This window comes from Bison bison, unplaced genomic scaffold (genome assembly GCF_000754665.1).
Source record: "Bison bison bison isolate TAMUID 2011002044 unplaced genomic scaffold, Bison_UMD1.0 scf7180017864471, whole genome shotgun sequence".
Lineage (NCBI taxonomy): Eukaryota > Metazoa > Chordata > Mammalia > Artiodactyla > Bovidae > Bison > Bison bison.
The window spans coordinates 40,408,156-40,425,197 of NW_011495032.1; the positions used below are offsets into that span (position 1 = coordinate 40,408,156).

Here is a 17,042-nt window from a genome sequence, read left to right on the forward strand (position 1 = left end):
AACAGGGTGACAATATACAGCCTTGATGTACTCCTTTTCCTATTTGGAACCAGTCTGTTGTTCATGTCCAGTTCTAACTGTTGCTTCCTGACCTGCATACAAATTCTCAAGAGGCAGATCAGGTGGTCTGGTATTTCCATCTCTTTCAGAATTTTCCACAGTTTATTGTGATCCACACAGTCAAAGGCTTTGGCATAGTCAATAAAGCAGAAATAGATGTTTTTCTGGAACTCTCTTGTTTTTTCGATGATCCAGCGGATATTGGCAATTTGATCTCTGGTTCCTCTGCCTTTTCTAAAACCAGCTTGAACATCACCACCTTCCATTACTATAAGGGGAATCTTCACCTCACACCCTCCTTCCTGCTCCCTCTCACCCCACCTCCAAGCCTCCATGGCCTGTCCCTTCTCTGGAATCAGTCCTGGCCTCACCCACCCCACGTGACCCCTCCCCATGACCTGTCACCTCTCTAACCCAAACCACCATCATCTCTCCCCCAGGTAACAGTGACCACCTCCCCAGGTCTTGTTGCTCTGCCTCTCCCTGCTTCCAGTACACACGCGTGCGCACACACACATACACACACTGCATGGATCACAGGGCTCAGGGGGAGCAGCTGGAGAAAGCCTTTGTAGAATTCCCCAGGAGCTCCCAACTCACCTCCATCTGAGGACCTTCACGTGTGCTGGTCCCACCACCTAGAACGCTTCTCCTCTAACTGCTACCAGCACGTCAGCTCCTTGTTTCAATGCTATTTCCTCCGCCTTCCTGATCTAACTCCAATCCCTCTGGTATCCCCCATTACCTCTATTGCACTGTTTCCAACAATGCATTTGTGCAATTACTTGTCTGCACTTGGTTCTCCCTCTCCTCTTGGACTGACACCCACTCTGAAGCCAAGAACAGGGGCTGCCTGCAGGGATCTGTGTGGCTGAGTCCCTTCGCTGTTCACCTGAAACTATCACCACACTGTTAATCAGCTACACTTCAATACAAAATTAAAAAGTTAAAAAAAAAAAAGAACAGGGACTGCCCGCATTCCTGCTCTGGCCTCAGCTGCCAGCTCCATGGCTAGCTCACTGCAGGTGCTCAAAAGTGCACATGGGCTAAGAGACCGGGTCTTCATTGCTCCCATCACTAAAAACGAAGTGATAATCATGTGACATGATAGAGGTGTTAGCCAATACAGCAGTGGTAATCACATCACAATATATAAATGCAACAAATCAAAATGTTGTATACTTTCACCTTACACAATGTGATATGTCAATTATATCTCAATAAAAATAAATTTAAGAAATACATAAACCTGGATGTAGGCGTGCTCAATCGTTTCAGTCGTGTCTGACTCTTTGAAACCCCATGGACTGTACTCCACCAGGGTCCTCTGTCTATGGGATTCTCCAAGCAAGAATACTGGAGTGGGTTACCATGCCCTCCTCTAGGGGATCTTCCCAAACCAGGGATCGAACCTGGGTCTCTTGCGGCTCCTGCATTGCTGGTAGACTCTTTCCCCAATGAGCCACCTGGGAAGCTCAATGCATACACTTACAGTGAAGTTAATTCTACTACAAACTGGGGCAATGAATATCCCAAAACTAAAGAAAAAAAAGTTTGTTAAATAGGTGAATGACCAGACCCACCTACCTTGCAGGCAGTCTGAGAACCAAATTCCCACTTATGCAGGGTCAGGACACAGATTATGGTCCTGTCTATCCCTCTATTATGGCTCTGCTATCCCTCGTGTGGCCCTGGACGAGTCATTTCCCTTCCGTGGGCCTCTGTGTGCTCATCTGTGCAGTGCAGGGTTGGGGTTGGTATGGATCAGGACCTGATATTGTGCGAGAGTGATCCTACAGTGGTGCAGTGTGTGTGTGCATGCATGTCTGCATGTGTATCTGTGTGTGCACACGCCTGTGCACATTTCCCTAGCCGGAGAATCCATAGCTTTCATCAGATTCTTAAAGGAATCTATGACCTTTCAAAGTTCAGAACCACTAACCAAACCCCTTCAGCTGTGGGGTCTATGAGTATATATGACTAGAGAAATAGAGGAAGCAATTCAACCCAGAGCAGAGGGAGTTAGATGAGACCCCAGAACTCCCATCACAGATGTAGGACCCCATAACAGGAATGCAGGGGGGCTGCAGGACCTTTTACCCTTGGGGATCTCCTAAACTCAGTAGGGCTCTGAGCTACTGGGCAGAGGCTGGATGAACTGACCCCAGGAGCCGGCTTCCAGAGAGAGGAGGCAGAGGCGGCCCAGAGTCTCCTCCCCTCTGCTCCCACCAGCATCCAACAAGCAGCCACTTGTCTTGGGATATGGCAGAGAGTGAGGAGGCGAGGCTGGCACCTGGAGATGCCCTCCAGGCCCCTTGGCGCCCAGGTCAGAGAAGGTTTGGCGGGAATGCTCCGCAGGAATGCCAAGCCCCACCTTCCCCTCTCCAGAGGCTGGCAGGCTGCTGTGTAAGACTAAGGGAGGGCTCCCGGTGTAGGGCAGTCATGGGACCACAAGGAGGCCGCCTGAAGGGTGCAAGGCCTACACCGCCAGGCTCCACTAATTCAGAGCTGAGGCTCAGAGTTGTGGGTACCAAGGCGAGGGCAAGCTTCCTTAAAGTCAAGAAGAGGAGTAGGTCACAGATTCCGGCCAGGGGAGGAGAGAGGTGCGGGCAATGGGGCCTGAGGGGGACAAAGAGGCCACCAGAGCGAGGAGGGCAGTGTGGCCTGAGTAGAGGACAGACTGCTTAGGGGGGTGAGTGTGGCCAGCATGCAGGAACTAGAGGACAAGATGGCCTGGTGGGAAGGGAACTTGCCAGAAGGGAGAGGGGAGGAGCGAGGCTGTGGGTGGGGACAGATGATGTGAGCACAGCCTGTGGCCCAAGCAGAGAAGTTCAGTCTATAGAAGGAGGCGGAGGGGAAGGGGGTCCTGTGGCAGGGGGGGGGGCGTTTCAGGGGCAGGACCGGTGGTAGGAGTGCCCTGGCCAGGAGCCCAAATGCTTGAGTAGCTTCTAAGCCCTGACTCCTAAGGGAGGCTGAGAGCCCGAGAGATGTTTATCCACCACAGGAACGTGATAAAACACCTCCTCTGGCAGGCGATCAGCAGCCCGGCTGCCCTTTCCAGGGTGACCGAAGTCTCCTGAGGGTGGCAGTGTGAATGGGGCGCCTGGAGAGGGGAGAGCACACTGGCGACAGCACCTTCCCCACCCCCACCCGCTGGAGCCAGAGGAGCGGTGGGCATGAGCTCGGACTGGGACAGTTCCATCCTGCAGATGAAGGCAGGCTGAGTCATGGGTGAGAGCCAGGCTCTCTCAAGAGGCCACTCAGAAACCAGCTCATCCGAATGCAGACAGTCACTCGTCCCCATGCCCGTCCCCGTGGTTGTCACACGTGGGCGTCCACAGGCCCATGAGCCCACTCTCCCTGCCCCCACCTTCTCCCCTCTCCTTGATCACCCTCCTCTAGTGCCCCTGGCTCCTTCATCTGAGCGGCCCTGACTGCCTGTCCCTGCCCACCCTCAGGTGGCCCCCTGGCTCCCACCCACCACCTTCCACCCTGCAACCGCATCCAGAGTAGAGAAGGTAGGGAGACGGGAGACAGAGGGAAAAGTCAGAAAGGGTCTGCAATAGGAACGGACAGGGGAGGGAAACTGTGAACTCACTTTCCCCTGAAACCTTCCAAGGACAGAGGAGGGTTCATGAGGCTCTGAGGCCAGGACAAGACTGGATGACATCTGGGGAGGGGGATATAGAGTCCAAAAATTAGGCCACATCACCTTCACTTTCTGCCCCTTTTCCAGGACAGAGAGGCGGTAGTCTGGGATGCCCAGCACACCCTCAGGCTTCACCCTATCCTCAGGGCCCAAAGCTGGGCTCAGGCTTCCAACAGGATCATCCCTGGGCCACCAGTCACTGTAGGACCCAGAAAATATCTACACCCCACCAAGCCTGTCCCTCACCATGGTTGGTCATTACGGTGATGACTGGCGCTAGAGTTTGGGAAGGACAGAGTAGGGTTTATAAGCGCAGCCCTATGCCTGGCATTGTGAGTAAAACCACGAATATGCCAGATCTGAGACCTGGAGGGGCATCCAGTCAAGTGAGGCAGAGGAGTCACTTCGGTGCACACACACACACATATGCACATGCACACACCTGGCTTCACTGGTTGCCTCAAAAAAGGGGGATAAGGGAGCAGGGATTACCCGCACCATACATTCTGAGTTGCCCATACTCTGTGAGCCCCAGATGGAGGAACAAAAGACACCAGCATAATCCAAACCCCATACAGCAAATGAAACTTAGGAGGCTGCAGCCTTCACAGCCCCCAAACAGGGAGGTAGGCTGGGATTGTGCAGGAAGCCTATAGCAAGGTTGTCTAGTCCCAGGTGAGTCCAAGTATCCCTCCTCCTCCTTGGAGAAATCCAATGCCCACACCTACACCAAGCTTTCTAGTTCAGGGGACAGAGGCCTCATCCAGAACAGACACCTGCCTCCCTACGCCGGCCTATTCCCACCCACCTGGGTCAGCTTCCCACTTGCAAGGCTCTAAGGCTTACCCAGAACAGAGAGTGCAGAGGTGAGGGTCCAGCTCCCCCACCATCTTCAAGTCAGTCCTGGCTCTAACCAGACCCTCCCTGACTCAGAAGGCCCCCTCCCTCCTGACTATGGAGCCCTGGTCAGAGACAACAGTCCAGCTACGGGTGGGGACACACAGTCAACTGCTGGACTAGCTTGGGGAAAATTCATTCTTTCAGTGCCTTTCCCAGCAAGCCCAGCCCTGCCTCCCTTGCATGGCGCCTAAAATCTCACCTGAACTATTTGCCCTTTTAAGGGTCAGGTCCTACATCACCCTTCTCTCAGGGTCACAAGACAGCCAGATGAGACCTAACACGCTGCCCTTCACCTGGTCCGGGCTCCAGCGCGCCCTGACCCATGTTGGGTGCTTTCCCTGCGAGGCTCTTTACCTGTCTCAGGTGAACCAGGCTGTGCCTGCCACCTACCCGCACAGCGCCCTACCTGAAGCAGCAGCCGTCTGCTCTGGGCTCGGACTGAGCCCGGGGGCTCTCGGTCCTCCCACGGCGCGGGGGCCGGGGGACTCCCCGGGGGCTGGGGGCCGCAGGGGGCCCGGGCTCCAGCGCCTCGCAGCACACCAAGCTCACCGTGCAGCCCATCCGGCCAGGCGCCCGCCCGCCCCTCACCCTGGCCACCGCTCGGCCCAGGGCGTCGGGAGGGGACCAGCGACTCCCCCAGCCCGTCCCCGCCCGGAGCCTCCTTGGCCCGCAGTGCCAGGAAGCGGGGGAGCGCGGGGCCGGGCGAGGGGCGGTGACACCGGCGCCCGGACGCAGCCAGTGAGGAGGGAGACCCGAGGGCGCGGTGGCGCGGGGAGGGGCGCGCGGGGTCTCGGGACCCGCCGGGAGAGAGACAGCGCCGGCGGGAGCGACGGGAGAGGCAGGAAGGAGATAAGGAGAGATAATGAGGGAGAGACGGGGACACGGGGGACGGAGAGGGGGGCCGCAGCCTCTGCACGCGGGAGACCAAGTCCCGGAGAAGAAGAGACCGGCAGGAAGTCCCCACGGAAGGACGGAGCCAAGCTTGGGTACCGCGTGCGCGCCAGGGCTTACGCGCGGCTCCTAGGGCGGGGGTGGGTAAAGTGGGTTGTCCTCGCAGGGGCCTGCTGCTCTGTTCCCTGCGCTCAGTACTAGCTCCTGGGGACCCCACGGGGAAAAAACCCCAGCCTCAGAGGGGCAGAGCCATAGCCAGGGAGGGAGAGTCCCAGCCCACCTGGGCAATCCACCCAGCCCATTCCTGAATACAGCCTTTCACCAGTGCTTTCACTTTCGACCTTTCTCTGGTGATTCCCAGAACTGGGGAGATGGCACTGGTGATCAGCAGTCACGGGGAGACACGCAGTGGGACCCTTGTTCTCCTCTCCCCATCTGTACCACACTCCAACTGACAGTGAAGACCCGCGGTGATCATGGGGGCAGCATCATAGCCTCGTTGTGCCACCTGGTGGCGATAAGGAAGAAAGACAAGAGCAAGTGACCTTGATGAGAAGCGGATAGAACGTGCAAAGCAAGCACCTGCAAAGCAGCAGTTGCCTCTATTCTGGGTCCCCATCTCTGTTGGGCCAACTAGTGAATCTGCCCCTGGTCTGCCTAAGAGGAACCGTCTCCCATCTCAGGATCTGCCCCGGTGCCCTTGACCCTGCCTTTACCACTTCTTCCCTGTGTACAGTCTTCCGTTCCTCCTGCTCTGAGCAAAATTTCCCCTTAGTCCAGGGTGCTGGACTGGGCGTGAGTCACTTCCCAGGCAGCAAACCCTGAGAGAGGCTGTACAGAGCGCTCAGTCACAGATAACAGGCTGAGGCTGCAGTGCCCCAGCTTTCCATGCCCCAGAGAGCCAGGCCTTTCCAGGTGAGTAGCAAGGAGACCCCTGGGTCTCTGGGGGTGGCTGGAGAAAGGGAGTGATGCCAGAAGCAAGGGCAGAGGAATCCTGGATAGAGATGAGGAAGGGGAGGCGGTTCAGCTAGGTGTTTGTGGATTTCAGAGATCATCTGGGCTAAAAGGAGCTGCAGAGACCCTCCATCCAACCCCTTGGTCTACAGGTGGGGACATCCAGGCCCATGAAAGGTGAAGGATGTGCCCCAGGTCACACCACAAGCTCACAACAGGGCCGGGTTGGAGGAGCAGGGCTCTTGACTCTCAGCACCGTGCTCCCTGAATACCATCCCCCGAGCCTCCCTCACCTTCCCTTCGTTTTGTTTTCCCTTCCCCTCCTCTGCATCCCAGCGCTCCTTCACTCCCACTCACCCCCAAATTCCAGCCACCACAGTGTGGGAGGCTGGACACCTGGCTTTCCCACCCTGTGCCTGTCTCAGGCTCAAAGAATAAGCTCATGGGCCCTAGGGGCCACGTCATTCCTCTCTGAGCCCCAGGATCCACTGTGTGTGGGGAAGACAGGCTGAGATTCCCTGGGCAGAGAGCAGCAGGGTTAAAACCCTGCTCCTCACATTCCACACCCCAGCATTCTAGCCCACCCCCCACTCTGGGGCCTTGCCTTGCTTCTGCCTCCTGCCTCCTTTTCCTCAAAAAACACACATTTTCCGCTCGGCTGGGGCCCAGGAAAGGATGAATGTGTGTCCCAAGGATGATGACTGTTTGGGCAAGGCCCCCTCTGGGGAATAGGGCCTCACCCCCTCAGCCCAGCATCCACATGGCTGGCACACATGAGCCCTTAGGACTGCTCACAGCCAGTCAGGGTTGAGAGCATGCACCCTGCAGGCACAGGGACCTGAGTTCAAATTCTAGTTTCATCCCTTAGAGTTTGGTAACTTTGGATAGAACACCCTCTCTGAGCCCCCCTCTCCTCGTATACAATGGAGTTAATAACCTCCCAGGGTTACTGTGGGGACTGAATGAGACATGGGTATCAGGCAAGGGCACAGAACTTGCCTCCCAGGAACAGCTCCCTGGGGCGTGGGGGAACCCCACCATCCTCCTCCTGCCTTGCCTCTCATGAAGGAGCTGGGGTTTTCTCCTACCAGTGGACTCGCCGGGTGACCCCAGAGATGTCACATTGTTCTTTAGGCTCTGATTCTTCCTTTGTATGAGAAGAGTGCTGGGCAGCTTTAACCTGAGGCTCCTTCCCAGGCCGGTATTCTAGACCATAAGGAATCACGTCCTTCAGATACTCATGGCCAAAGAAGGGGCTGTCCTCAAGATGACCAGGGACCTGAAAGGTGAGAGTGTCCAGAGAGAGCTCTGGGACGGCACTTGGGGAGAGGTGAGGGGTCTCGGAGCCCCACTCCTCTCTGAGGTCTGACGTCCACCGTCCTCCCCACAGCTGCTGTCTCTGCCATCCTTCAAGGCTACGGGGCTGGGCAGCAGCCGGTGACAGACACCAGTGCTGAGCTGCACAGACTCTGTGGCTGCCTGGAGCTTCTGCTGCAGGTAGGTCCTCCCCTCCCTGTCTCTCCCATCTCTCCAGGTCCCAATAACCAGTAACAGAAAGGGTTTTCCCAGGCGCTGAAGGAAGAGCCCCTGCCACTCTGTGTTACCACACACTACCTCGTCTCTGTGACTGTGTGTGCACACTCAGTTGTGTCCGACTCTTTGCGACCCCAAGGACTGTAACCCACCAGGCTCCTCTGTCGATGGGATTCTCCAGGCAAGAATACTGGAGTGGGTTACCATTTCCAACCCAGGGATTGAACCCATGTCTCTTGCATTGCAGGCAGATTCTTTACTATTGAGCCACTGGGGCCTCCTCTCTGTCAATCAACAAATCCTTCTGGACATCTCACCTCACTTTTGGAGGGAAGTGAACCAGAGCAGGGCTAGGGTAGGGTTGGGTGGGGCTGGAGGCAGCCTCCTGCTCTAAAGACCAAGGTTTCAGAGGCATGGATGTCCCTGGGCTGGCCATCCTCACTGCTGGTTACAGCCTCAATCATCAGTAGCACTAGCTTTTATTGAGCACCTATTATGTGGCCAGCTAAACCTTTTATATGTTCACCTTGTTTAATTTGGGCTTCCCTGGATGGCTCAGATGGTAAAGAATCTGCCTACAGTACAGGAAACCCAGGTTCAATCCCTGGGTCAGAAAGATCCCCTAGAGAAGGGAATGGCAACCCAGACCAGTATTCTTGTCTGGAGAATTCCATGGACAGAGGAGCCTGGCGGGCTACAGTCCATAGGGTTGCAAAGAGTCAGACACGACTGAGCAACTTCACTTTCTTTCTTGTTTAATTTTTCTTTCCTGTGGTGCTTGATGACCAGCCCATGCCCAACCCCCCACACACATCCCCTTCCTACTTCTCTATGTGCGTGTAGATGTGTGTGGTGTGAGTGTGCATGTATGTGTGAGGTTTGTTTGTGTGTGGTGTATGTTGTGTGCCTAGGTGGTCTCCTGCCAGTCTGCCCTTCAGGTGCTGCACGCCAGTCACACTGGCCTCTTCCTAAAGCACAGCAGGAAAGCACCTGCCTCAGGGGCTTTGCACCTGCCGTTCCCTCTGCCTAGAATGCTCCTCATCCAGAAATTTGGATAGCACATTTTCCTTCAGATCTGGACTTGAATAAAACCTCCTCAGTGAGGCTTTCTTGAGCCACCCTAATCTACATTTTTAACACACACCACACATGCACATCACACACTCACACACCCCACACACATCTTACACATGCATGCACACGCCACACACTTTCCATTCCCTTTCTCCACCTTATTTTTTCTCCTTATCAGTCAGTGCAATCTAATGTACTATCTGTTTTGCTTATTCACTTTGTTCATTGCTGTATCTCCAAGGCTTAAAATGGGGCCCAGAACATAGTAAGTGCTCAATAAGTATTTCTGAGATGAATGAATGAATGAGAACACCAAAGGCTCTGAAAGATCGAGCAGCTTACTCCTGATCACACAGCCAGCTAGGGCAGACCAGGACCCTAAGCTGGCTCTGTCTGCACTAGCCCTTTCCCTGCCATCACATGACCACTCAGCACGCTTGATGGCAGAGCGGGTTCTGGCAGGAAGCATTTCCACACTTTCCTTTCCCTCTTCTTGCTCCCAGTTTGACCAGAAAGAGCAGAAGAGCTTCCTGAGGCCTCGGAAAGACTATTGGGACTTCCTCTGTGCTGCCCTGTGGCAGCAGCGGGGGGACACGGAGCCAGTCCGCTTCGTCCACTCACTGGACAAGGTATCCAGGGCCGGGTGGCAGGGAGGCTAGCCTTGGCATGATGGGGTCCTGCCCCTAGGCCCTTGACAAAGATGGCTCATGGGCTGGAGGGGACACAGGCCTGCCCAAGGTCCCCCTTGTCACCCATCCCTGCTCCACTGGCCATAGGAGCCCTCCCCTGGTCCCCACCTGTTATTAGCCCCTCCCTCAGCACCCCTCTCCACTCCCTTTCCTCCCACAGCCTTGAGTCCCAGGACACCCTTTCTCATCAACCATTCAGTCATTCCATCTTCTCTCCCTCTGTCCCGGTTGAGTTCCCTCTGTCCTAACACCTCCATCTGCCCAACTTGTCCCCTATGCACTCTCAGTTGAAGACTCCACTGGGGAAAGGCCGGGCCTTCATCCGCTTCTGCCTTGCCCACGGACAACTGGCCGAGTCCCTGCAGCTCTGCCTCCTGAACCCAGAGCTTACCAGGTGGGTAAGAGCCTCTTTACCCCAAAAAGGACGATTTGATATCAAGGACAAATAAAGGAAGGGTTGTAAAGGGAAAGTCAAGGAAGAAAGGGCAGAGGGGGAGCTTAGAGCCCCAGTCCTGGTAGCATCATGATGCTTGGGCCTCCTGGTCCCCAAGGGCCATAACCCTGTTCTGCAGAACCATCCCAATATGGTGTGCAATGGAAGTGGATTCTCTGAGGTCAGGGGTGGCAATAGCACCAGAACCAAAGGCCAAGGGCATGGGTCATTGTTAACACAGGGAGTGGTATGGCCCCCGGAGCCCTCTGGTGTGCCCTGAACTCCGGGAAGACATCCTGGACTCCCTCTATGCTCTCAACGGGATGACCTTCGACTTGGACCTGCAGCGGCCAGACTTGGATGGGGCCTGGCCCATGTTCTCAGAGTGAGTGGGGGCAGCATGGAGGGGAGCTTCTTTTCAATGCCTGCTCCCAGTACCACCACCCTCCCAAACTAACCCTAAGCCCTCAGTCCCTAGCCCCATCTTTTCCTCCCTCCTTTATTGCTCCCTGAAATCCCTGTTCTCCACCTCCCTAGACTTCTGTCTTCCAAGTGTCATCTTAGGATGTCCCATGATGCTTCATTAAAGAGTTGCTGGATTGTTGGGGTAGATGGTTAGAAGGATGAATGGATGTTGGGATGGAATGGAAGGATGGATGGAGGATGGGATGCATGTGTAGATGGACAGAAGGAATGCATGCATCAGGGTGGAAAGGCAGGAACGCGGGAAGGTGGGGGGATGAATGGGTGGCTGGAAAGATGGGGTGTCGTGCATCCGAGGACCAAGACCACTGCTGGAGAGAGACCTAGCTTCTCCCTGCTTCTTTCACTTTCAGGTCCCACTGCTCCAATTCCAGCCGGACCCGGGGAAGAAGACCCAGAAAGACCAAAGAGTCCCCAAAGGAGGTGCCTCTTCCCAACCTTCACTCTAGTTGCCTCTTCTCTATCTCTGTTGGGACCCCCAGGTTGAAAAGTAACTGAGCCCTGACCCAGCTAGACAAAGACGGAGAGGCCAACAGGTGGACCTCGGGAGCCACAGTAGCATAAGCTTATATTCCTCAGGTGGTGAGGGTATCTACCAGGAAAAGAAAGGAACCACTGGCAGCACCTGCAGGCACCGCTGGGGGCCCTGGGGAGCAGGGAAGGCTGGGGAGGGTGACTGGAAGCTTATAGAAAACAGCCCAAAAAAAAAAAAAAACAGCCCAGGGAAACCACCTCTGCTGGACCATTTGCAAACATGTCAATTCAATTCAGAGAGTGACGAAAGAGCCAAAGTGCCTGCTTCGTATCCCGGCTCCATCCCTTACTAACTATAGTCCTTGGCACAAAACTTGTCCTGCCTCACAGGGTGGGGGTGGGGGTTGTGACGATGCATCAGCCCAGGTGCAGCGCAGGGCAAGGCTCCTGGTACATGCCCACTCATTAGGCAGTAGCTTGTGGTTCTCATCCTTCCATGGGCTCGCTTTTCACCACCACCCCACCAGCTTCCAGGACCGGGGTGCAGATTCTATAGCTCAGTCTCGGACCTTAAGGAGTTCCAGATCTTTAGGGAGATAGACCCTAAAGGAACACATTGCAACACAAGTTAAAGGTAGTGACCAGACACACCTAGGAACATGGGAGTGCCAGGAAGGCTTCTTGACAGAGGTGACTCTTAGGGGCTGTTGGTCTATTTAAGCCTTCACCACAACCCTGTAAGGAGATAGTATTCCCATTTTACAGATCAGAAAAAGGAAACACAGAGAAATCAAGTTTGGGGGGAGGGGGGAGATCAGAGGAGAGTGGTGGGAAGGACTTAGGGGAAATCAGATAGATGCAGAAGATGAAGGTAGAGGAGGGAGGAGGATGAAGACTGGAGGTGAGGAAGGAAAGGGCGTTGAGAAGCACCATTGCTCCCAGATGAGATGAAAGCCCAGGCCTTGGGTCACCTGAGGTTGTCAACACTCAGATTCCTGGGCCCTACCCCAAATATCCTAAATCAGGCTTCTAGTGGGAGGACACAGGAATTCATATATTTAGCAAACACACTAGATTAGGGCTGTGGCTTCTCCCATGCACCAGGATGGTGAGCTGGTGCTGAGAGTGATGATGGAGTCGGGGCTTCTTTGCAGATATCAGCCACATATGGGAACTCCACAGAAGTCCACCTGGAGGAGCCACACACAAGCCAAGCCAGCTGTCTGCAAGATGCACCCAGGAAAGACGGGTTGGCTGGACTTCCCAGGTCCCAGCAACACAGGCATCATCCCCACTTTTTGGAAAAGAAGAAGGAGGATCCCAGGAGCCTTGGGTGCCCCCCAAGCATGTGGGAACTAGATGGGGAGGAGTTTCAGCAAGACCAGGAGAAAGGAGTTCCAAGGACAGAGATCTGCCTGGAGGACTCAACACCCACCATCCAGGGACAGGGGGAGGGAGCCAGAGAGCCCCTGAAGGAGGTGGCAGGGTCAGAGGCTGAGGGCAAGGGAGCTTTGCTGGGCGTGGAGGGCCAGAGGACAACAAAGGGGACTCATGAAGGGGAAGCAGAGAGGAGTCATATCCATAGACTGCTGGCCTCCAGCCCCAAAGGGACAATAGGGGATGTAGTGTCATGGGGCAAGCATGATGGGAAGGTGCCTAGTATCCCAGGGGAGCTCTGGATCCTTCAGGGCCTGGGAACCAAGGAAGACTCCACCTCAGAGAAGCCTCAAGAGCAGACAGGAGTGACCAGTGTGACCAGGAGGGAGGAACAAGCAGAGATGGCCTTGCAGGATGTCGTCAAGGTGAGAACAGTCGAGCTCTGTACTTGTCTCTGCTCCCCGCTCTAACCTGCCCCATAGGCAGGTGTCTTCAAGGGTGGCCCTGGGCCCTTCCAGCCCATAGACTAATTTGTATTGGTCCACACAGAACCATTATGATCTGAGGATACCATTTGAAGTTCTTTGGTTCATCACATGAAGATCATGCATTCTTCAGTTTATCACAATCCCCACATCTCCCTATTGCCTCACACCAGGCCCACATTGTTCATCCATGCTACCTGCCCAGCCCTGTAGGCATCTGAGTTTGCAATCCCTTCCCAAAAGTTCTTCAGGGCAGTTGCTTGTCCTCAAGTTCCATAACCCTCTTTATTGGCAGATTTCTTCCCAATATCTAAGTTCTGCTGTTGCAGGCCCCACCCACCTTGTTGCCCCTGTGGCTGCTTCTCCTCGAGGTCACCCAAATTGTTTTCAAGCCTTCCTCTAGCATCCTCCCTAGGCAGAGGCTTCCAGATGCTTGCCGCCAGTGACTTGGATTTTTTAGTGAAGGAAGAAATCATGGCTTCAGGCTCATCCAGGGGCACAGCCAGGCACCACAGCTCCCAGGGCTCTCCCCAGTCCTGCGCTCCACCCAAGAGCTGTTTCAGATGACCTGGGGTCTCATGGGAGTGTTTGCCAGGTCAAGTCCCTGGCTGGGGGCTCTGCCCTCCTCCTTCACCTTCCATTTCCTTTCACCCTGTCCCTGCCTTCAGAGCCTCAGATATGGGCTGCAGAAAACCCAGGAGCAAGCCCAGCACCAGGAGCAGATGCTGAAGGAGCAGGAAGGGGAGCTGAAGGCACTGCAGGAGCAGCTCAGCAGGTAACCTGGGCAACCAACATCACAGCCAGGTGTGGGAGCCAGGGGGCAGGAGGCTCGCATTCACGGTCACACCAGGAAGCATCTTCTGAGCACCTCCCGTGTACCAGGCCTTGCCAGGGCACAACTTCGGGGTGCCGAGGTATACAGAACACTATTCCTGCTATCCCTTGCCAGCCCCCTCCCTCGCTGGCCTCCCTAAGAAGCCCCAGGAGAGCTCTATGGGTCCCTCCCTTCCTGCACTCACCTTTGCCACTTGCTGCTGCCTCTTCGTCGTTCCCCTCTCTCTTTTCCATCCACAAAGCACCCCCGCCCCACCACATTCCTGCCCCACTCTCTGTCTCCCTCTTTCCCTCTGTTTGCCTCTCCTTTTCCTGTTCCCTGTTGTACAATCTCTCTTTCACCCTCTTGATCATCGTAATCATAACTATCATCACGGAGCACGTACAGCCCTGGCATTCTTCCAGGTGCTTGCTCCTAACAACCTCAGGAGACCAGTCCTTCAAGAACCCCCGTTTTATAGATGAGGAGGCTAAGGCTCCAAGATGCTACACAACTCACCCAACATCAGCTAGTTAGTAGAGGAGCTGAGATCCAGACCCTGCAGCTGACTCCAGAAGCAATGGGCTAAAGGCCACTCCTCAGCCAGTACCCCCTATGCCTGTGTATCAGTCCCCCCATCTCTCCCTCTCTCAGCAACCAGCACATTCATCTTCCCATCATCACTCCACCTCAGGGGTCCAAAGTACACGTTTGTCTCTGCTTTCTCCCTCAGCCTTTCATTTTCTTAGGTTCTTGGTCACAATTTATTTTTAAATTATGACACCACGCGAAGTTCATCCTAGGTCTGACTCAGTCTCACCATGTGTCTCTCCCTTGGTGTCTGTGTGCCTCAGTCTGCCCGCCGGCCTTGCCTCTCCCACGTGGCTGACACCTGCCCTAAACCAGGGGAGCCGGCGTAGCTGTGATTCAGAGTGAATCACAGAGCCATCTACTGACTGCTTAACAGGCGCAGAGAGGCCTGGGACCCAGGAGCCAAGCCCAAAAGGCCCCCTGGGACTCCTACCACTAGATGCTCAGCTGAGTCCTGTGTTCTTTTTCAGCAAAGTATCCCATGATTCAGACCCTAAGTGAGTGCGGGGGCCTTGCCCACCCAAGACCATCTCTGGGGACCAAGACAGGCTGCAGGGAGAAGCTGGGAGGCTCTGGGAAGACCACCCAGCCCCAGTTGCTCCCTGGAGCTGGGTGAGCCCCTGTCTCACAGCCCCCTGTCCTGAGCCCATTATCCCATCCATCACCCAGTCATTCCACAAACACTACATGCCCACTCTGTGCCAGGCCTGTTCTATGTGCTATGGTAGTTATGATTATGATGGTCAAGAGGGTGGAAGAGAGATTGTGCAACAGGGAACTGGAAAATGAGAGGCAAACAGGAAAAGAGAGACAGAGAAAGAGAAGACACTTTCAAGGATAAAACGCAAAATCCTGGCCCTTGTGGAGCTTACACGCCAGTGGGAGAGGCAGTTAATAAATACAAGCAATAAAATACACAGGATGTCAGATTGTGATGAGTTCTAAGAAGAAAAAAATTAAAGCAGGAGAGAGGAATGGGAAGTAACAGGGCTGATACTTTAAAAGGAGGTGGCCTCACCAGGGGAGGCCTCCCTGGAAAGGTGAAGTTTGAGTTAAGACCTGAAGGAAGGGAAAAGGAGTCATTTGCATATGTGATAGAAGAATGTTCCAGGCAGGGGGAACGGCAGGAGCAAAGGCTCTGTGGTGGGAACGGGCATGGCATCAGGAGTGCCACTATAGCCCCAGTGGCGGGAAAGAGAGAGAGGATGTAGGAAAAGGTCAGGTGGGTCATGGGAAACCCTAGTGGGTCATCAGAGGACCTTGGCTTTGGCGTGACTTTGAATCACTGAGTCTCCTGAGCAGAGGAGGGACATGATGTAACTCTGCTTATGAAAAATATACTTCTCTGCATTTAAAAAACAATTCAGGGGTTTTTAGTGTATTCACAAAGTTGTGCATCCACAGTCAATTTTAGAATATTTTCATCACCCCAAAGAGAAACCTGGTACTCATTAGCAGACACTGCCCAACCCCCCTCCTCCGCCTCCTAGCCCTGGGCAAGCACTAATCTGCCCTCTGTCTGCATGGGTGTGCCTGTTTCAGGCTGGCCTGTGTTTTCGAAGATTCACGCCCCTGGACCCATGGAGCTAGTCTACAGGGGATCCAAGCTGGAAGCAGGGAGACCGATAAGGAAGGGGAACTGGGATGTACTAGGGGCAATGAGGGTACAGGGAGCAGCTGGATCCTGAAGTCAGGCTCAAGGGACTGGATGTGGGGTGAGAGAGAAAGACAGAGTCGAGAATGACTCCAGGCCTTCGGCCTGACTAACTGGAAAGCTAGAGTCAGTGTGTGGAGGAGCAGGCTGGCGGGGACAGCTCAGGTGTTGGGTTTGGAGCCTGCCAAGTTCGAGACCCCTGTAAGACACCAAGTGGAGCTTTGGATGGGTGGTTGAGTGGAGTGGAGGAGAGAGGGTGGGCTAGAGGACCCACTGGAGAACCACTGGAATGAGGGTGGCGAGTAACAGAAGCTTCGGAGGCCAGGACAAAAATGTGCCCCTCTGCCTCCTGGAAGCCAGGAACTTAGACCCCACACCCCTCAGAAAGGAGCCGTGGGCTTCGAGCTGGTGACAGTATGTCACCAACTGTGAGAAGGGCCATGGGGCCCAGGCAGAGAGTGAACAATGTTCACTCTGCCTCTGTTGTGGCCACAGGTGGGGAGGGCACAGCAGGGAACAGGACAGGCACGTCTACTCTCAGAGGCCTGCAGAGACAGACGACAGATCAACAAATAGAAATACAATTTTAGATAGTCATGGGCCCTGCAGGGGCCAGAGAGAGAGGAGAATCATCTAGAATTGGAGTCAGGGAAGCGCTCTCTGAGGAGGTGGCTTTTGAGCAGAAATTCCAACCACAGGCAAAGCTGGACCAGGCAGGTGTCTCGAGAGGAGCCTTTCAAGCAGGAGGACAGGCAGGTGCAAAGGCCCAGGAGATGTGAGCTTGGGGACAAGCAGGCGTGTGGCTAGAGCAGAGGCCTCCACGTGCTCTAGAAGCAGAGTCATGAACAGAAATGTCTCATGGTCTGACTTGGGTTTCTGAAGGATAGCTCTGGCTCTGGTGGGGAGAACGGACTCAGGATGGGCAGGGTGCAGAGCCCCAGGCTATACGCACAGGGGAGACGCAGCAGGTCCCAGAGTAGA

The 17,042-nt window shown here is 54.9% G+C and overlaps 1 protein-coding gene across 2 annotated transcripts in view; it reads left to right on the forward strand.

Moving 5' to 3' along the window:
- Positions 1-6,298: 6,298 nt before the first annotated feature.
- The window catches only part of RUFY4 (RUN and FYVE domain containing 4), a 21,250-nt gene continuing 10,506 nt past the window's right edge, over positions 6,299-17,042 (forward strand). Inside the window, exons 1-9 of one of the 2 annotated variants that reach the window (XM_010861167.1) lie at positions 6,299-6,415; positions 7,589-7,740; positions 7,845-7,951; positions 9,565-9,690; positions 10,038-10,144; positions 10,425-10,568; positions 11,020-11,089; positions 12,295-12,942; positions 13,671-13,777. In XM_010861167.1, coding sequence (XP_010859469.1) covers positions 7,695-7,740; positions 7,845-7,951; positions 9,565-9,690; positions 10,038-10,144; positions 10,425-10,568; positions 11,020-11,089; positions 12,295-12,942; positions 13,671-13,777 — 1,355 coding nt within the window. In that variant the 5' untranslated portion in view covers positions 6,299-6,415; positions 7,589-7,694. The remainder of the gene's footprint in view (positions 6,416-7,588; positions 7,741-7,844; positions 7,952-9,564; positions 9,691-10,037; positions 10,145-10,424; positions 10,569-11,019; positions 11,090-12,294; positions 12,943-13,670; positions 13,778-17,042) is intronic. The other variant, XM_010861168.1, reaches the window with a different exon arrangement.